Genomic DNA, 20,012 nt, shown 5'->3' with positions numbered 1-20,012 from the left:
AATTGAAAGTCACGTCACTACACAGGCAGTAATTTACTCGGTCGAATGTGATTATAAATCTGATTCCACCTTTCTAATTGATAATGAGCATTGTAGGAGAGGCTTTAAAGAGCCCCCCAAAGCATTATTCTGTGGGAAAACTTCAATCTTGAAGTCACTACATTTTTGGCCACCCTCTCACAAGAGTAGTTTTTAAGATTACTGTCATTAATTCATCATGATCCTTAATTTATACATCATTCTTTTTTTGTTTAATTTTGTGTCACTAAAGAAAAGTCTACAAATGTCTACATTTCTGGGGCCGTTCAAAAATATTTAAAATACCTTATAACAAAAAAGTCACATTGCTTTTTGAAGTACATCGTTATCTACTTGGAAAGAGCATTCATCAGCCACTCGGTCACAAATTTGCTCAAATGTTGAGTGTTCTACTTGACTTTAATTTTCTTAGCTAAGATGTTCAACTCTTGATTTTTAACATAGCCGGAGCGGTGTGCTTTTAATTGGTGTGGTAGATTAAACTTCTTAAATTATCTGTGGTAAGGAAACTTCTTACAAGGAAGGCCTTTTAGCCCAAATGCATACCATCAAAAAAAGTAAGTCATAGAAAAATATGCAAAACTCGCAACTAGACTCACCAATTAACTTTAAATGCACAGCATGTGTCTGATGCTTCTGGCAAGGATCAAAAACTGTATCATGCTTTCACACCCCATCATTGCCTTGGTGAAACTACAGTACTCTGAGGGGGTGGCCCTGCTTAATGTAAGCAATCCAGCCTTTGGCCTAACTCATTACTGAACCAACATTGAGTAGCTTGTCGAGCGGGAAAGATGCTTTGGCTGGTTCCTATTTTGTGCCTGAATAAGAAAAAAAAACAAAAAAATACAAACTGCAAGCCCTACAATGACAACGATTGTATTTTCCCACATCATTAAGCCGCCAAATTGCTCTTGTCAATTAGTGTATCTTTCTGTATGAGGGGGAGCGGGGACATTAACAAACATTACCACCAATCTAAGCCTACCTACAATGTGAATTTTAATTAGTTTGTCTCCAGTAGATGTCCAATCCACTTGAACTAGGAGGGTTTGCAGTGATTGAAAATGCACTCACGAAAGAATGAAATGAGCGAATGAACATTCATAGTCAATTGTCATTGCCTAAATTTTATATTCTGCTTTTATTCGTGACTCATCCAGATGTTCACGACATGTCTGGTCTAGGTGAATATAATTCATGACGTAATGCTTTTGAATGAAATGAAAGAAATGGCACCTCTCTCAATATCACACTTCAGACTTACCGTAATTTATACAGCACATATTGACCGTTTATTCCTTTTAATATATTTTCAAGCATAAAAATGTCTAGAATACTCTAGTGTGGTCTCCCATGTACTCTAAAGTATCAACGTTGAGAGGGAAACAGTTATAAATCGCTTTTGTTGATGCTTTGTGAATGCCGTTTTTTTTTTAATGGGGATTTAATTGACACGGGCAAGCGGATGGGTAAACTGAATGAATTACCTCGCGTTGATTAGTGAAAATCGGATGGGCAGTTTACATGCAGGGCGCTTCATAGGGCACTTGTAGACGTGGGTTGCATATGCATAAGCCCCTTGTGTCTAGAGTCTTTGCGCATGCATGTGCACGTCTCAAGTTTCAACCATAGCCAAGACTGCGGCTCTGAACCAAGACGCATCACACGGTCAATCATCAAAGGTCAGCATGCTCTTCTCCAGAGATGCAAAGCCATTGTACACAAAGATGTGCAGTCATTGTTTCTAATGTAAATGCATGCAAGGAGGCTGTATTGACATTGGCCACAAAATAGGACCAATCTGGTTTAACTAAATGTTTTATTAGGTCAGTGTTGTCAAACTCATCTTTTACTTTTTCGATAAATAGACCGATGCATTTCTGATGTGTTTTGAATTTTCTGAATTTGTCATGACTTATTTCACATCATAGTAATTTTGCTCTATTGGTATATGGCAATTTTAATTCTAACTGCAATCTCAGTTCACATAGCACGAAACAATCCTTTGGATTGAAGACAAAGAAATAATCTCGTAATTGGCTGGGGTGGAGTGCAGGAAATGTTGTCAATGCAGAACCAAAATAATAACAACCAACTCATGCTGAGCATCCACTTTTAAAATGGGGAAAATGTCAAAGAACGGTGTTAGAATGCGCCCCAAATATTTCCTCAAAGTCTATTGAAATTTTAATGACATTTAATGAATGTTAAAAGTGCAAGCTTACATGCGGTCCCTTTTAAATGTGAGCCTTCCATTTGCAATAACAGTGTGAAGTATGTTACTAAGCCAAATAGGGAGTTTTGGCTATTCTTCATGTCATTAGCTGAGTGGGAAAACTCGCTCCTAGATACATCCCCATTCTCATGTATTATAATCCAACATTAAAACTGCTGAGTGATTTTAGCATACTTCAGAAAAAGAATGTCCTTTGACAGAGGAGCTTGCGTACATCTCATTTAGACAGAAGGCTTGTTTAAAATGAGGTTATTCTTTTGGGTGGTGCAGTCGAATGGATATGTGATCTAATAAGTTATGTGTGTCAATTCTCAAAAACAATCAGACCTGACCTAAGTAGCATCCTTTTCATAAAACAGTAACATAATGGAACTGTAAGCACATTCTGCAAATGATAAAGACATTGGCACTGTGCAAGAAAATGACAAAGTGGTGGCGAAGGGCACAACGTGAATCATGGGACATTAGGATGTTGTAAAAACAAAATTCCAGCTGCACAATCATGATGACGGGGGATCAACTTGATTTGCTGCAAAATCCTGTTTTGACTGATAAAATCTGACTCACAAAATTCACTTTGCTTTGAGGTTTAATATCCTGGCGCAGCATTCCGATGTTTTTGTCTTGATTTTGTTTGTCAGTGCAGGGTCAGCAGTGGCATGAAAAATGGATGACCGTTTGGTCCGGCCCATATTTCACCGGAGCTTTGCTGAGGGATAGGATGAGTGTATTGTGACGATAGTAATGGTCACGTTCACTTTGAGAGTTTTACTAGCCACATATCCCTGACCTGAAGAACTCTAGTGTGATTCATCTTCAGCGAAGTGACTAGGAATGGCCATGGGATGAAATATATTCCCAGGGCTCATGATAAATACCCTGGGAAGAGGCGCAGAGGCCTGCAAAGTTTTTTTTATCCATCCTATCGAGAGAGGGCCGAACAGGTGCCGCTGCCAATGCCACAAGAGACTAAAAATTATGCTTCGTGGCCACTGACAAAATGAATTATGATCCTATCTCCAACTAGGAATTTTGAAGCAGCCTGTCCATACTGCTGAGCTTAAAGTGCAATGATTGGCCTGAGGTCTTTTCAAACTCTTCACAGATGGACATCCATCATAAAGTGAGGTCACGCACATCCAATCAAAAAGTTCTGTGGTAGCAATTAGATGAAGTAGCATTGAATGATCGAGTGACATAAATACGTGAACGTGACTTTGGAGGTGCATGTTTGGGTGAACATAAAGCCCATCCAATTATATAGCCTGATTAACTATGTCAATTAAAGTGTGATAAATGCCCTCTTTGTTATTGACTGGCATCAGCAAAATCAATGAGCGGCGCCAACGGGAGCTGAGTGCAGATTCTAGTCGGATTGTAAGTGAGCATCGGCATTGCTTGGCGGTGACACCTGGCGGGCCAGATAAAACTTCACTCTGCGATGCCCCCGATAATGGCGCTTACATTCTAACAAAATGCACAAGGAAGGCCAAAGAGCCATACCTGATTGACAGAATTAGTTTGCCTTCAGAATAGTACGTGCAGAAGATCGGGATCTTTGCTTGATGTCCTCCAGTTTGCCCTTAATAAGTAAACAGAAAAGCAGCCATCTTGAGAGTATTTACTCATTTAGTAGTTAGCTGACAAGCACTAACTCTATGGTGTCTGCTCATCTCTCTGTGGACTTCAGCATTACCAAGTCCAAATACCACCGTATTGCCTTTTCCCTGACCTTTGACTCAACCAAGGTATTGGATTTGGACGGTTTAATGTGAGTCTTTTCCCTTTTTTGGATACTTCGCTGAAGGAAGTGAGAAGTTTAGCTAGCTTTGTTTCGGTTAAAGCACATTGCTTATTCCCTGTGGGATTAGGAAAGTGGTGTGTAATGCTGCTGCATCCAGAGATAAGGTACTGTAGGGGAACAGACTGAGCTACATTAAGTCAGTGTTGTCTTTTCTCATTCTGGTTTTTGTATTATGAAACGTTGCCTTTATCGCGATAATACATGAATCACTGCTTGTTGTTTGTGTACGTTAAATCTCGGTAGAATGTCTATGTACAAAAAGTAATAAATTTTAACATCAGTATGTTTCATCTCCATCAATCTCCTTGCCTCTGATGATGAATGGGTAAGCATTAAACATTAATCTTGGCCTCAGTTTATAATGATTAGAAGCATGCTCATACAATCAAATTAAACAGAGCTCACGATGCTATTACACATTTACATTTTAGTCAGCACTTCTATTTCATTAAATTATTCATTTAGAGTCAATTGAGAAGGAAAGTACCATTGAAGACTATTTTTGGTCATCTAAAAAAAAAACTGCCTCATAAATACCTGGCGTCTACATACTTGGACATTACATTTTGGATCCTTGGGACAATGTCCTCCACAAACCCTGAGAACATCTTCCTCCCCCGCCATGATCACCTGTAGTTCTTAAAAGACATCCATTTCAAATCCCATTCTCTTACCGAAGGCCCACACTAATATATGACTGTTTGTCTGCGTGCAGTTATGATTTCCATATTGTACACTCGGTTACCATTCGTTTCTAGAGGCAAGCACTAAATCTCATAGGCAAATTCACTTCCTCTCCTGGAGGTGTTGTCTTTTGAGAGAAAAATACAAAGAAAGAATACATGAATATTTATCCAGGTTAGGAATGAGGGGAAGAAGAAAAGGAGAACCTGTATTCTTTTGAATTGTCTGCAAATTTAAATACAAGTCGAGCCATTCATATCAGGGCGCTTGTATAATATTTGCTAATGCATTCTCTTAACTCTCTGTAAAACCTTCAGGGATGTCAAGCAGCGTTAAAGCAATAAATGCCATAACTGATTTTATTCGATTAAACGAATTGAGACCTTTACACAGCAGGTAATAAAACTCATTGCAAGAGCCTACCAATATTTCTGTGTTACACTTAAGGGAGTGTTTTTGCTTGTGAATAAATCTTGGGACTTCTTCTGTTGTTGTTCTCTTAGCTGCGGGCAGAGCAGAGGACGTAGCACTCTACGTGGGAATGGTGGCGGTGGCTTTGTGTCTGACCTTGCTACTCATCATCCTGGTCCTGGTCTACCGGCGCAAGAAGGCCGGTCTGGATGCCGACGTGGCCGACTCATCTATCCTCACTACTGGCTTCCAGCCGATGGGCATCAAGCCCAGCAAGCCAGGTGTGTGGGCACCGCGGCCACGCAGGCCCCTCACCCACAGCAGTAGGACACTACTCTTTGTTTTACTCTCGTCTGTGCGTCCATCCTTCAGTGGCTGTGACAGTACCGCGCTCATTGATATGTAGTCTTAGGCCACGTTTTCACCGTTCAATTCAGTTTGGTTGACACAAGTAAAAAATAATAATTTGGTCCCTTATCTAAATTTGAATTTGGCTGAAATTATAAGGGTTACATGTTTTCTGACTTTTCAAATAACCGTTGAGCTCAATTTAGATGATTTTTTTTTAAAAGAACATGCTTTCAATTGATACTTATTTACTCCTACTAAATTATTTTAAGAACATTTTTCCCCCTCAAATCTGATTGTTCCTAAATATCTGGCGATCCACTTGTTTTGACAGTACACCAAAAAAAAACACGTGACTTCTTTAACTTGGTGAAAAGGTTGTCAAATCTTTAGCGTATCAAATGAAGCATTGTAGCTTTGATTTACCACAGGACTCTTATGGCATTGAGCTCAAATCCCCTTTGCAATGAGGCAGTATCGGGACACTTTTTGCAACAGTGAGTTTTATGGACAGCATATGCTTGATCAAGGCTTGAATCTGAGGATATCCAATTCCGTGCAGCATTGATTACACTGCAATGACGTATTTGTGAGAAAAATAAGATGGAATAGTGTCATTTGAACCCTGTAGTGTAAATTTATGTTAACAGTACAGAATTCAATTTTACAAAGTGCATCTGACGTCACACATCTTAACATGAGTGTTGCTGCTACTTCCAAATTATACCTGCACTTCAGCGAGATCAAAGATTTACAATACCAACCAGTACAATGGCAAGATCAACTTAACTGTATTGCTTGTTGAAAATGTGGCTTCCACAGGTGGATGTTTTTCAAGTGGTTCATTCAGTTGAAGGGAAATGTGGCTGTGGTGGTGAATGTATGTTTGTTTATTAATTAAGTTGACCTCGTGTTTTGCCATCACCTCATTGTCAAGAATCGAATCTAGTTTTTCCTCATTGTTTGTTTGTGCCTGTGAGGTTTTCATCAGGTTTAATAGAAATGCAATTGTCTGATTTGGATAGAAAGAGAGAAAATTGGGCTCTGGGATATATGAATTGGTATGAAAAAGAATCTTCTCGACATATTTGTTGTTGTTTTTGGGGTACTAAAGTGATATACAGAAGGAGCAGGCACCTAGACCTTCTAGCTGGTATTGTCGAGAGCGTGTCTATCTCAGTGCAATATGGCTTTCCTGTTTTTCTGTCAGTTTTCTTAGTGTTGTGACAGCAATAGAGTGTGTGAGATCTGTCTGTGTGAGCTATCACCTCCTTTTTCACCACCCATTGTTTTCTCTCTCCATGTTTTATCATCAAAACAGAGAATTCTCATTTGCTCACCATCCAGCCCGATCTAACGACTACCACCACCAGCTACCAGGGCACGCTACGGTCCCGACACGATGGTCCAGGCAAATTTTCCATGACCAATGGGCCTCTGCTGGACCCGCTTCCAAAGGGGTCGCACACGCTGCACAATGGAAAACTAAATTCGGACCCCTCGGACTTTGTGAGCAGGCTGTCCACTCAGAGCTACTTTAAAACATTGTCCCGTGATGTAGCCAACACTTCTTATGGGACCTTCAACTTCCTGGGCGGAAGGCTGACAATTCCCAACACTGGTGAGTTGATCTTTTACTTTGTTACTATTTTCTGTACATTGATGTCACGGTACAGTTTTTTTCTTTGGGGGTTAAAAAAAAGCATGTGCCTGGTGCTCAGCAGAAGTGACTTAGGATTCAAAATTACCCGTTAATGTTAAAGTCGAAATGGCTCGTTAGTTAAGAATTTGAATTCCCCAGCAGGTGGTCAAGGATATAGGCACCCAAGGGTGCACTCTCAGTCATGACATTGACATTAATAAAACTAGAACATTGGGAAGTATTTAAATTACAGCATATGCTGATTTCACAAGAAACTAATGTGGAAACTCATGAACTCTAAATTTCAGAACAACTAAAATGACTAATTCCACCAGACAGGTTTGTTCTGATCAAAATACATTAGGATTTAAGTAAGAGTTCATTATATTCAGTTGATGTTTCCCCATCACATACAAATCATTTTAAATTAATGAAAACATAGTTCAGCCCGGGTGCCCTAATATAAAGAAAAACTCCTCAAAGGGGCATTGTTATTCTGAGAACAGAGATGCGTGTGGTCTGGTGAGACCATTTTCCACCTAGTCACCATGGCGACTTCAATTCACATTAGCAGGTGACGTGTCACCACAGCAACCCAACTGTATTATTACAGTGCTTTTTCTTCTGGTCCACATGGAAAATGACTATCTTAACAATAAGATATTCAGGTGGAAGGATGTCTTTTGATCTGGTAACAGTGTTTCTTCCCTCTATGGAATAATACATAAAGGGACCTCAAGAAAAGCATAATGATTGAAAGTGTTTGTATGTCATGAAATTGGCTTGCGAACCATTGCGGCTGTAACAAATAAGCTCAACAGTGACACTAATTAGGATAAGTGCCACATAAAATGGATGGTTATTGTCAATTTATCTACTGATAGAGATCATTTGCCTCTGAAACTGTACTTGTTTCTTTTACTTACACACTTTTCTTGATCTTTTATCCTTAATTGCAACTATTAAAGGCAAAACAAAACTCTGCAGACCGTGATTAGTCCATTATCCAAGCAGACTCACAAACATTCACCTTTATAGTAGAATTGTACCAAATGGACAGTAGTCTGTGAGACTTCAAGAATAACACAAAGAACGAATTATATCGATTAGGTCCTTCAGTCATGACAAAGCCTGGTGAATCACCCACTGATGTCTAAAGTGTGTGCTGATGCACAGGCCTATTGCGCTAATGATTTCCTGGACTAATTTAAAATTTTCCACTTACTCTGCCTTTGCTAGAATTATTAATTTATTTTAATTTTTTTCACCTTCTTAAAATTTAGCTTTTTTGATGTTTTACTATCACCGACAATGGCACATCTGTAATATTTAATTTGTTCATCCTAAGTTGGTATTTAATCACCAACCAACAGCACAACAAATTTTTTTTAGAGTAATTAATTGGTCCTGTGATTTTTATGTCCATTCTTAAAATCTCAGTATGCCTTTTTGTTTAGTTTTTTTGATGTTGTTAAATCTAAGTGCGAAAAAACACAACCACGTGGATTTTAACATTACTACTAACAAAATCTATTTTTTGTTGTCTGCCAATGCTAGTACTGTTTGAGTCACTTTAATTATAGATATGGTATCAACATTAATTGACCGCCATCTAGAACTCATGTAACCCTCACCTTCATAAAATGCATGAAATTGCATCGCTTAAGATGGTCACTTATTGGTCCTATTGGTGACATATTTTCAAGAGTTTGTGGAAATCATTGCTCCAAGTGCTCTTGTTTTCATTCAATGTTTTATGCATGGGTTAACTTATAACCATGGAGGCTATCCAATGCATCATCTCCTTGAGACACAGAAACACAATTTCCACCTGCAGGTATTGAGTCAGTGCAGAGCCGCGTAATTCTTCAACCTATTTTTGCCTCGAGCTCATTTAGCTGAGGCGCGTGGGGGTTTATAGATTCTCCCAGAACTGAGAGCATTTAAAGCAAACTCACCTGATTCAACAGATAAGCCTTTTTGTAAATCTCACACTCTTGTCATAATTTTGTACGGCGCTTTAAATAGATTTCTAAGTGGGTAATTGTGGCTTCACAATGCCACAATACTCAAACGGCCTCACCGGCACTTTCTTTTTCCTCTAAGGTGCATTACCTCTCTCGTGGGGATGCACAGATTTTCCCAGAGTATTGTAGTCCTTGGTCTCAATTATCTACTTTGAGGCAAACAGAACACATTAAAACTGCAATGCACTGCACACTTTCGTCTCTGCTAATTGTCAACCACATTAGACGCCCGGCACCTCTGCTGCCGATGCAGAGATTTGCTTCAAACTGCGTGTGACCTTCACCATAGATTTGTTTTTTTCTCTTCCCGGGGGTGCACAGTTTGGTCGAAGATTTCCCGTCTTTGCAAGATGACAAAAGCGCTGTTCTGGCTGAACAAATGAGGTCCCTTCTTCTCACTGCGCCACTCTCTTCCTTTTGTTATTTGCATTAGGAATCAGTCTGCTCATTCCTCCAGAGGCTATCCCCAGAGGCAAGATCTATGAGATTTATCTCACGGTTCAGAAGAAGGAAGATTTAAGGTGGGTCTCTTAAGCACTCCTGTTTGTTTTGATATCCCACTGTTCCGCCGGGAAAATATTATACAGTTCACGCCACATCTGTATAGGAGGGATATACTGCAAATTATTCAAGTAATGTACTGAACTGACAGTTCCAGACTATATAATCCGCACTGTCTTTCACAGTTAGGCTTGGCCTGCATTTTATACTCTGGGGACAAACCTTTATAATCCACTGTTGATTGGGTTGTTCAAAAGTGAAAAGACAGAGTTGAAATAGTTTTTTAAAAGGGAGTTCAATCAGAGATAAACATATATATATACATGTTATGTTGTTTGGGCTATAGTTATCGGAACTAATGTTAAAATGTTATGTAATAACATTATAGCTTCTCGTATGGAATCAAGAAGGAAAATGTATTTTCTGGGACTTTAGCCGCCATTGTTTGGTCACTGTTGTCTTTGTTGGACATTGATGACGTTTTTCTCCTGATGATATGTTGGTTGGATGCATACTGATAAATTTCATACTACAGAGTAATTAAATGCAGTGGGAATGTAGCCTGTAACTCTATTTTTTGTCAAGATTGTTGTTAATCTATTTACTCATCTAGATTGTGCGACATTCTCTCCTATTCCTGCCAGACATTTAAACATCCAACTAATTTCCAAAGTTGACAATCTCACATGCACACCTTAGGAGCCCATTACATCACATTAATAACTCAAATAAAAACTCTTTATTATGTTTCATGTGCTTCTTTGTCGTGACATAGGTTACCCCTGGCTGGCTGCCAAACCCTGCTCAGTCCTGTTGTGAGTTGTGGACCCCCTGGGGTGGTCCTGAGTCGGCCCGTTATCCTGAGCATGGACCACTGCTCCGACGCATGTCTAGATAACTGGGCCATCCGCCTCAAGAAACAGACCTACGAGGGCGCTTGGGAGGTAAACTGACACAATAATGCCAACCATTGATCCTTCTTTGGAATACACCACAGAGAATTTAATGCGATCTTTTGGTACCGGCTGCGGTGGCGCTCTATTCAGGCCTAGCACTTGACCACAAGAAAGTTTTTCTTGTTGTATCTGAACAAAAGGCCGTTCTCCGGCTCAATAGTTGCCAGGCAACATGTTTCTCTGAAATTCCTTATTTCAAAGTACTTTCAGTGCTTCTTTGCTATTTCTGCTTGTAATTACAGTTGGAGGCGGAGGTCCCTCCCAGTGTTTCTAGCCATTAAATTTGAAATTGGAGGAAAAGGTTGACGAGAACATTAGAGCGTCTACAAACACGGGTAGTTTCATGGTTTGAGGCTTTAGGGCCATCGCAATAGATTTAGAGATGGGAAAGACAGCTGAGGGGCTTTGAGGTATTAGGAGGTCTTCTCTGATTTTCAATATCGTGCATTAATAATTTTTACGCTCGCAGCATTTGAGGGCATTGGTCCGTCTCGGATTGATTTGTCTGAGGGGGGCGTTTGACCTCCACTTTTGATCATCAATCTAACCTAAATTAGCTGAAATGTATGACCGGCAATGGAGGAACGTAGAAAAAGAAAGGAGAGTGTCGTGTCAGCGTTTTAAAGGAAGACTAGAGATAGATAGAGGAAATGGATCCTGGAGCAGGCGGAAGGGAAATGAATTGCTCTTCGAGTGAGCACTCAGTAGCGTAATTGAGCCATCCCACACCTCCAGGAAATATTAAGATGATGAAAAAGTGAGACTCTATTGTGGTGGCAAAGCAAATGAATGGAGTCAATACTAATTCCATCATCGATTTGGATGGTGTGCGGTTCCATAGATCAAATAGTTTGGCAGCCATAATGCTCACTTCGGCTTGATGTGGCCAATGAGAAGAGACAGTCAAGTGGCGTGATGGAGTTTCCAGAGAAAACATTGTCACCTCGAGTCCAATTTGTGCCCATCAAATTAGCATAGGGAGCAATGTGGAATCATAAAACTAGTCCTGATAGCTGATAAAAAAATACAAAAAATAAGTCTCCTATCATTATTTCTAGAGATATTCATCTGCCACTTTAACATTTTCAAACTTGTCATCTTTCTCATTACAAAACAACTACCATATCATTCTTTCAGAGCTGTAATCTATTTTTGATCATTCCTTTCCATGGCAATAAAGCCATTCTGAACAATATCTAAAAAGTTGTTTTCATCTCCCTTTACAAAACCCCCAAAATGGTCAATAATCCAATATTAACCAAACCTTATTTTGCTTGAATCATCTGTTCTTGCCTGGAATCCATTTCTGTCTCCTTTCATATCAATGAAGCAGCTCATCCATGCATTATTAAGTGAATTGATGGTGCTTCTATAGAAGGTGCGTCTTGATCTTGAGTGAATGCACCCGGAGGGGCATTTGAGGCAACAAAGAGCAGTACAAATTATATCCTTGCCTCATTGTAGACCGCAGCTTGCACAGTCAATCTATAAAGCAGGGGTGTCCAAACTATTGCACAAAGGGCCGCAATGGGTGCAGGATTTTGTTCCAACTGACAGTTGAATAAATGAGGTTTCTTCTGAAATTATCAGCACCTGACGCCAATCAAATGATTCCACTTTTAAGACACCAAATTGGTGAAAATATGTATGTATTTTGAAACCCCTGCTATAAAGTCTATTGGGCAGGGTTAAAATTCCAGGAATTTGTTATTTGAATGAAATGAGAAGGTGGAGCACCATTTTCTACTTCTACTAACTACTATTATTTTGTCTAAATAAAATGTATGACACAATTGAAAATAATCATTTGACATCATGAGATGGCATTGTTCCTGGTCAACTTCTAGCCTTTGAAGCCCATTAAAACTATTTTGTAATTGAGAGCTATCTACTATAAATACATTTGACTTGGTAAAAATAATTACTATGTAAAGTTCTAAATACAATTCAGTTAAGCACACTCATCCCATTCCTCTAGTTTATTGAACATCACCAAATTTAAGTATTTAGAATACATGATGAACATTCATATCCTGAATATTTCATCTGTAGCGACGCTTGTAAGTAGAGGTACAACTGTAATCTGGTTCTTTGAGATCTTTTGATGATTCAGGGCTATAGAAATAAACTTGACTTGATCTTCACCTTCTACAGGACGTCCTACTGATGGGTGAGGAGTTGGTGTCGGATCCCTATTACTGCCAGCTGGAGGCCGAGACATGCCAGCTGTTTTCAGAGCAGCTGGGCACCTTTGCCTTGGTGGGAGAGTCTCTACACATGGGTGCTGCCAAGCGCCTGAGGCTAGTGCTCTTTTCTGATGCCTACTGCTCTACGCTTGAGTACAACATCAGGATCTACTGCATTGACGACACGCAGGATGTCTTTAAGGTACGATCCTAATGAATTATTTACAGATTTTATTGGAAGACACAAACTGTTAAAAAAATGAAAACAGGTGTCTTTTCATTTAAAGAAATTGATTCAATATTATTACTTAATGGTGTTATTTTTAGGTAATAGTATTTGAGTGTCACGTCGCACGTACATGGTTGTTTTATCAGTATGTAGTGTTCTAAACAGTCAACAATTTTACAACTTTTAACATTACATTTAATTATACACCTCACATATTGTCGCATTATATTGTTAGGGCATACCCATGGTTAGTGCTCTCTATGTGATGTAAAAAAACAAATAAAAAATAAGTGAATCAATAATGCATGAAAAACAATAGAAGGTTTTCAAATCCAATTATTAAGACCAGATTGTTTTTCCGTATTACAGAACCTATAGAGAATCATAAATAGTAACCCGTTGAGTCACATTGTGATTGTCTGTGACCATGCATTTCTTGTTATGATATTGTCTTTCAGCTTGCTAGAATAGAATACATTAGACAGAATAGAGGAAACCAGTATGTGAGTTGTGGATGTGAAACGATGCTTATAGTCCTAGTTAATGACAGTGTACAGTCCATGGTTGGGTGTACAGTTGGGTATAGTATATGTGTACACGGCTGGTGGTGCTCAGCTGCTGCAGGCTAACATGTTTTGCCTCACTTTGTTCAGTGCCGTATTTCTCCTCTCGATCCTGCCTTCCGCATGGACGTGGTATAATCAAGTGCTAATGCCTTTCTACCCCCCTGGGGCTCCCTCTGAGTAGTCGGTTAAGATTTCATTTGCATGGTTAATTAGGAAATTAAAAGGAGAGCCAGTCCCAGCCTTCTCCCAGCAACCTCCATATTTGCTCTACCGGCAGTCCTCTTCATCTAACGCCACCCACAGCCACAAGCACCATTTTCCACTCAAGTCCACTTCTGCTGGCTGTAATGGACGACCTCATTGTCCACATGACCTCTTCTGCTGAAATCTGAGTAAACAAGGGGGGGAGAAAGATGAGGGCTCGGTAGGCTGAAGTTGATGAGAGTCGAGTGCACGTATGAACTGAAGGGTGGAAATGACTGGAAACTTTTGGGATGCCTGTGTGTGACTGCTGGGAAAGTTCAGTCAAACAATGCCACGTTGAGTATGACATTGTACCAATGGTGTGGACATTTTTAGGCACTTTGCATATTCCACACGCTTTGCAAAAAAAAAAAAATATATATATATATATATATATGTATATATAATACCCAATGTGGTACTTTGGAAGCTGCACCACATAGAGGTTGCGTTGACTTTGCATGCTATCAAAGCAGCAGTCACGATAAGGTCCTTTTTGCATACAACTCACCATTCTTTTCGCCTGCAGTCTGACTGTTGAATTGACCTCCAACACCCTGTGTGGGAAAATCACTGCATGGTGGAAACTTTTCCCGTCTTTTTGTTTCTCTGCATCTGCCCGTTTCTTTCTCAACTTCTCGGAGGCAGGAAAAGGACACGGGAGCATGCAGAATCCACTCCACCACTTGTTCTGGGCTCCCCCGACACCTTTGAGTGCATTAGCTCGCCGTCTCTCACACAACCTGGCCCTGTGGTAAGCCACAGCATCTCCAGGGTTCTCTGCTTTTTAGTGAGTGATTTAGAATGTGGCCCACACTGTTTGGTAATCACGACTTCACACCGCTTTTGATGCTATTATGGAGGGAGCAGTTCATTTAGCAAGTACATTAAGCACTTTGAGGGGGAGCTTAAACCTCTCTGGAGAGTTCAGCCTAATCACTAATCACTGTCTTTAAAATGCACCATTTTTGATTAGACTACCACCGCTGCTGTTAAATGTTTTGCAAATCGGTGCTAGAGTTGCAAGGGGTTCACTGAGATTGCTGAATGTGACAAGCTCGGCCCCATCAATATGTGAGTGAAATTACAGCATTTTCCGTCTCTGCCAAGGCTCTGCACCTTGTTTTCCACGCAGGAAGGCAACTTCCCAGTCATTAAGCAGCACGTACCCGGCGATGACAGAAGAGAACAGCTGGCAAAGAGACGCTCTGCCTTTGCCGCTGTCTGTCTATTCTGTGACAGGAAGAGCAATAGAATGAAAAGAGAGGCTTGACATTTCCGCTCAAATCTACTCGCCGGCTGCTCTGACAAGCCCACATCAGTGCCGCGATAAATACTCCCGCATCCATACATCCTGTACATGCGGGCCTGCCGCCGTACCATGCAATCTTTCATCTCCCAGTCATAGCACATTAGAAGCAATTTTATTGTCTTTGATTCTGAGTGTGGCTGTGGGAAGGCAATGACATTTCTGTCTGACGAGCTACGTACGGTGGCTGGTCTCCACTGAGACCGATGAATTTAATATTTTATAAGTGTCCCGCTCTTGATGGGCCTGGCCAAGGCTGGCGTGGCAACAAAAGTGGCATGAGTGGTGTGAGTCTGGCCTCATCTCTGCTTACCCTGTAGGTGAGAATCACTGATGTTATGCCATCTCACCATCCATGAAACACCTGCAGTGAACCTCCTACCTATGCATTACTGAGCAAGACCTCCAACCGGCTTCCAATTAAGCTGCCACCTGCTTTATTTTATACCTATATATTTAGCTCTGATATTTACAGCCTGACATCACATAATTGTGATGGGAAACCAAATGTCCCAAATGTATTCTTAACATTTTTCCTGGCAAATTTATATTTAAACGACTGACTCAAGGCAATGTACTTTTTAGCATTCTACTTGTGTTTATCCCTCATAAGTATTGACTATCCAAAACAAGCAGATGGTGCTTTACCAACAGGACTCCCGTTGAACAATATATCCTGGAGTCATGATTATCTGGAATTTCAGTCTATTATAAAATAATCTCTGTTAGTGATGAGCTGCATTGTTAAATGAACAATGTGTGGTATGGTTCCATTAAACCCTTAGGTAGGTAAACTAGTTTAGATTGTCCCTGAGTTTTCTACTGAGGAAAGTGAGACTGGAACAATACAGTAGTAGCTATTTCCCATACTACATCCTACAGTTTTTTGTCAACCATTATCCAATGAGAGAGTCTTTTTGTCTTTAATTGACACACAACATCTCATCTTGCTTAGGTCATAATTGGAGTCGTTGCAGAGTGTATTTTTTATAGACATTCGCGTGAACTCTCATTTTAATTCTCAGAATTTACACTTTAATCAATATTCATGTAATGAGTTTAATGTTCTCTGCTCATTGCCTCATTGTCTTGAGATCGTAAAAATGTATGCTCCAGTGAAAAAAAATGGTTGTCTAACAGATGTCCTTAACTGGTGGATCATGCACTCTTTTGTACAGTTTTGACCTCCAGTAGTGATTTTCTTCTTCCTTTTTCCATGGAAACGATTTTGCTGTAATTTCCTCTCTGGTTGAGCGTTAAAAAGTGATAGTTCCCCCCCGCCTTGTGTGAGATGTGCCGTTTTTGTGTAGATGTTGTCCATCGAAAACTAAATGCAAGAGCAGCTGAGCTATTTGTTTTTATGTAATCTCATAGTGTTGAAGTACGCTGTTATTTATCAGGCTGAACGCATGATTCCTCGCTAGCAGAACATTTATAAGCGAGCAGGCAAGTCCCTTGTATTTGTAGTTATTAGTCAGTGTTGACTGTAGCGCAGCTCAGACTGATGAGAGGAAAAGGCTGTCACATTCCACTGACAAACACTGATTTATGGAAGCCACCTTGTCAGGCTCTTCCAGAAGCTACACATGCATTTGAAATGAAAACGAAGAAAATGGCGCACCACCAGGATTCTTCGAGACGGGCAAGGCCAGGATTTAAAGTTTAAAGCCTGACTGTTTGTCCCCCTTTCACTGATGCGTAAGCTTGACTAACTAACTGATCAAACGCTGCTCCTAATCCGTCTGAGTTTGTTAGGTTAGGACGCAAAACAAAACAGGCATCATTTGAAAGTGCTTGCTGCAAGGAAAGTGCAAAATATTTTAATCCCAAGCTTTCAAGCCAGCGTGCCCTGGTACATATACCCTTGATTTGTTTGGAGCCGGCCTTTATGCCAGCGTGCTGCGAGAGAGACTTTGCCGCAGCCGCTAACCTCTTTCTGTCAGCGCCAGCCTGAAGAGATTAGCTGTATGAGTGTCTCGTCCCCCAACGGACTCAGGCCCCAGTCCATCTCGGTCCCGGCTCTGGTCCGAGCCAAGAGGATGACGGGAAGGTTGAGCGTCGGATGAAACGGGGGAGGTGGGAGTGGGGGGCTAAAGTCATAGAAAACTCTGGGCATGATTGCAGTAATCCTGTTATCTCTCCTGCTAAAGCTGGCCACTCCAGTGACCCGGAGACACAAATGTTAAGCTGCCTGTGTCTCTCTTCTCTTTTCACTCCATCTCCCTCCTTAGCCAACCTCATTGAATGTCAGGGGGTGGTCTCACCTCTGTCTGATTCCAGAATTGGTAGTCCTGGCACACGGGCCGGCCTTCTATCAGATTCCGTCAGAACAAAAGGACGGCTTCCACGGCAATGTGTGACCTCGCCGCCCATCTCGTGCATTTTAATGTCACTACGGTTGTGCGGGGTCAGGGTGACTTAAACGAGCCCACCAGTCTTATCTTGAGTAGACGGGAGCTTTATTGGAGTCTGCTTTCGTGATTAATGCGTGATTTGATAAACCAATTAAAGCCTTGCTTTGTTTTCCTCCTTGTAGAATGAGCTAATAATACGGTCAAATTTAGCTTCTCGTTTATTAGCTCGCTCACAGTGTCATTTGTTAACAGGATAATGGGGCGTAAAGACGGCTATTATTCTCTCAGGCTAGAGCATATGCTGGGTCCTGCACACAAATACTTTTGACATAAAGGAGAATGGGGTTGGTTGCTTGTCACCATGTTGACTCTTTCACAAATATGTTCGTATCTAAATGTCTGATCGTAGTCATTGATTCAGGACCAGGAAGCTTCATATCTTATCACAGTATTTTGGAATGACCATGCCCATTGTGGGGTTGTTCGTCGCTTGTTATGGAGATTTTTGTATTGTGATTTTCTTTAAAAACCAAGACAATATTTTTAATAAATCACCGTCTTTGCATGCTGACCAATAGCGAGTGTCAAGTGCATGGTTGATGCTGCAGGATTATAATTAAAGCAAGGCCTAACACGTCACTGAACCGTGTTCCGTAATAAAGTTAGCATTAAATTAGAAAAGGGTTCCGTTTTTCTATTCATTTGCAATCCATATTTTATGTTATCGTACAAAAAGAAGCACTCATCCCATTCAAGAATTCATTTAAAGGCATATTGCACAAAACCTAATTGAGTGCAGAACTGAACATTTACATCCGTTTTGATAGCTTTATTTTCTTATACTGCCATGAATTATTTTAATTTTCTAAAAAGAACAACTATTCTATTTACAGAGTTTACAAAACTGAAAGCTGCTGGGAAAACAATAATACTGTCCTCTAAGGTTTTACAATTTGTGACTAACAACCCCTAACTCATGTTTTTTGACTAAAAGCTTAACTAACAGTTAATAAGCAACTGGCTACAAGGAGACCTGAACCCATACGTTTTCATTAATGACACTTACCAGTAGCTAATAACTAGAAACCTACTTAGTAAAAGCCCCCAAAAAGAATAGTGAGGACCTTAAACTCTTATAGTTGACCCTAAAAAGAACAACTAATTGCCCCTTACTGCAAACTTAAGGGACATTCTACTGTTGGCATGGTAAAATATGTAAAAGACTGAAATGTACTTGAGTAAAATCACGTTTCAGAGTGACATGTTAAACCATGTTTGATGATAATCCAGCTGTATCAGCCATGTACCTGACACACGCCATTAGACAGGTGAATTAGTATGTGTCCTGTAAACAAGATGTTGATAACGCCGCCATTGGCATTCCGTGCCCTCCTTTTCTTGCTAACAGGGCTATAGATCTCCAACTATAGGTCAGAGACCTGATCAAAGTCTGCTCGCTGTGTTTTGCAATGCTAATTTCGCTTGACAAATAATGGTGTTTAAGAACTGTGTTAAACAGACTCCTCCCGGAAGCCCTCATTGCGCCTTTGTCTGCGCAAGGCGCGTAATAGCAGCAGGCTTTTAATTCTTAGGAGGATACTCTGCCCCCTGTTATTTAGCCATTAGACCTCAGATTAATTGTTCGGGATTCTGTTTCTTAGCGTCGTCAGAAGACTCAGTGGAACCTGTGTTTGGTCACGTACGTCTTTCTTGACGAAAGAGGAGCTGCCAGCAAGGCGATATTTTAAAGGGGAATGCAAACCGTGTTAACAAGACGATTGACTGCCAGGCAAACAGGGAAATTAGAAATGCACAAAGCAAACATGAAAATTCAGATCTAGGCTGAGCTTAAAAAGCACTCATTTAAGCGAGAGCATACATGCAATCATAAAAGCAGGTAGGCATTCAGAAAATATAATTAATAGCTTCCATATTATAATTGGAATTAGGCCAAGTTCGTTGCTGGGAAAGAGGACAGCAAATTAAATTGCTGTTGTACTGACAGAAATGACTGCCATTCATTTCCTTACTGAAATGATGGCCTACCTGAACTCGGCATTTGGCAAGCAATAGCAGATATACTATAACTACACATTTATTAAAGGTCTTTCTTAGCTCAAATTGACGTATAAGGATCTTTCGCACAGGATGAAATATGACTTTTATTTTCTCATATTTAACCCAGTAGCTTTCACATAGTTGATTCTAGCTCATCTTTGAGCTAAAATTGTGAAGAAATGTTAGACTCTGAACATTTTATATGATAACCGTGTAGTAATTGTATCACTTTCCAAAAGCAAAAGGAGCTGTTTGCAAAGATCTGATTACCCTTTATTACAAAGGTCACGCAGACCTTTTCTATTTATTTTCTCTTGCTTGAGTTCTTTTATTTTTTGCCTGAGGCAAATACTTTTTTTTTAGGTTAGGTCATGCTATCAGTTATTTTTGTGTATAGTTTAGATTTCATGCAATTG

General features: G+C 40.3%; 1 protein-coding gene across 6 annotated transcripts in view; it reads left to right on the top strand.

Annotated features, from left to right (window-relative positions):
- The window catches only part of unc5a (unc-5 netrin receptor A), a 111,453-nt gene that overhangs the window by 69,445 nt on the left and 21,996 nt on the right, over positions 1 to 20,012 (top strand). For 4 of the 6 annotated variants that reach the window (XM_077733607.1, XM_077733605.1, XM_077733608.1 and 1 more), the window contains 5 exons: positions 5,270 to 5,500; positions 6,847 to 7,146; positions 9,628 to 9,715; positions 10,471 to 10,639; positions 12,806 to 13,039. In XM_077733607.1, coding sequence (XP_077589733.1) covers positions 5,270 to 5,500; positions 6,847 to 7,146; positions 9,628 to 9,715; positions 10,471 to 10,639; positions 12,806 to 13,039 — 1,022 coding nt within the window. The remainder of the gene's footprint in view (positions 1 to 5,269; positions 5,501 to 6,846; positions 7,147 to 9,627; positions 9,716 to 10,470; positions 10,640 to 12,805; positions 13,040 to 20,012) is intronic. The other 2 variants (XM_077733610.1, XM_077733606.1) reach the window with 1 other exon arrangement.

Source organism: Stigmatopora nigra, chromosome 14 (assembly GCF_051989575.1).
Source record: "Stigmatopora nigra isolate UIUO_SnigA chromosome 14, RoL_Snig_1.1, whole genome shotgun sequence".
NCBI classification, from domain to species: domain Eukaryota; kingdom Metazoa; phylum Chordata; class Actinopteri; order Syngnathiformes; family Syngnathidae; genus Stigmatopora; species Stigmatopora nigra.
The sequence above is the reverse complement of the archived record's forward strand: the minus strand, read 5'-3'. Positions and strand labels throughout refer to the sequence as shown.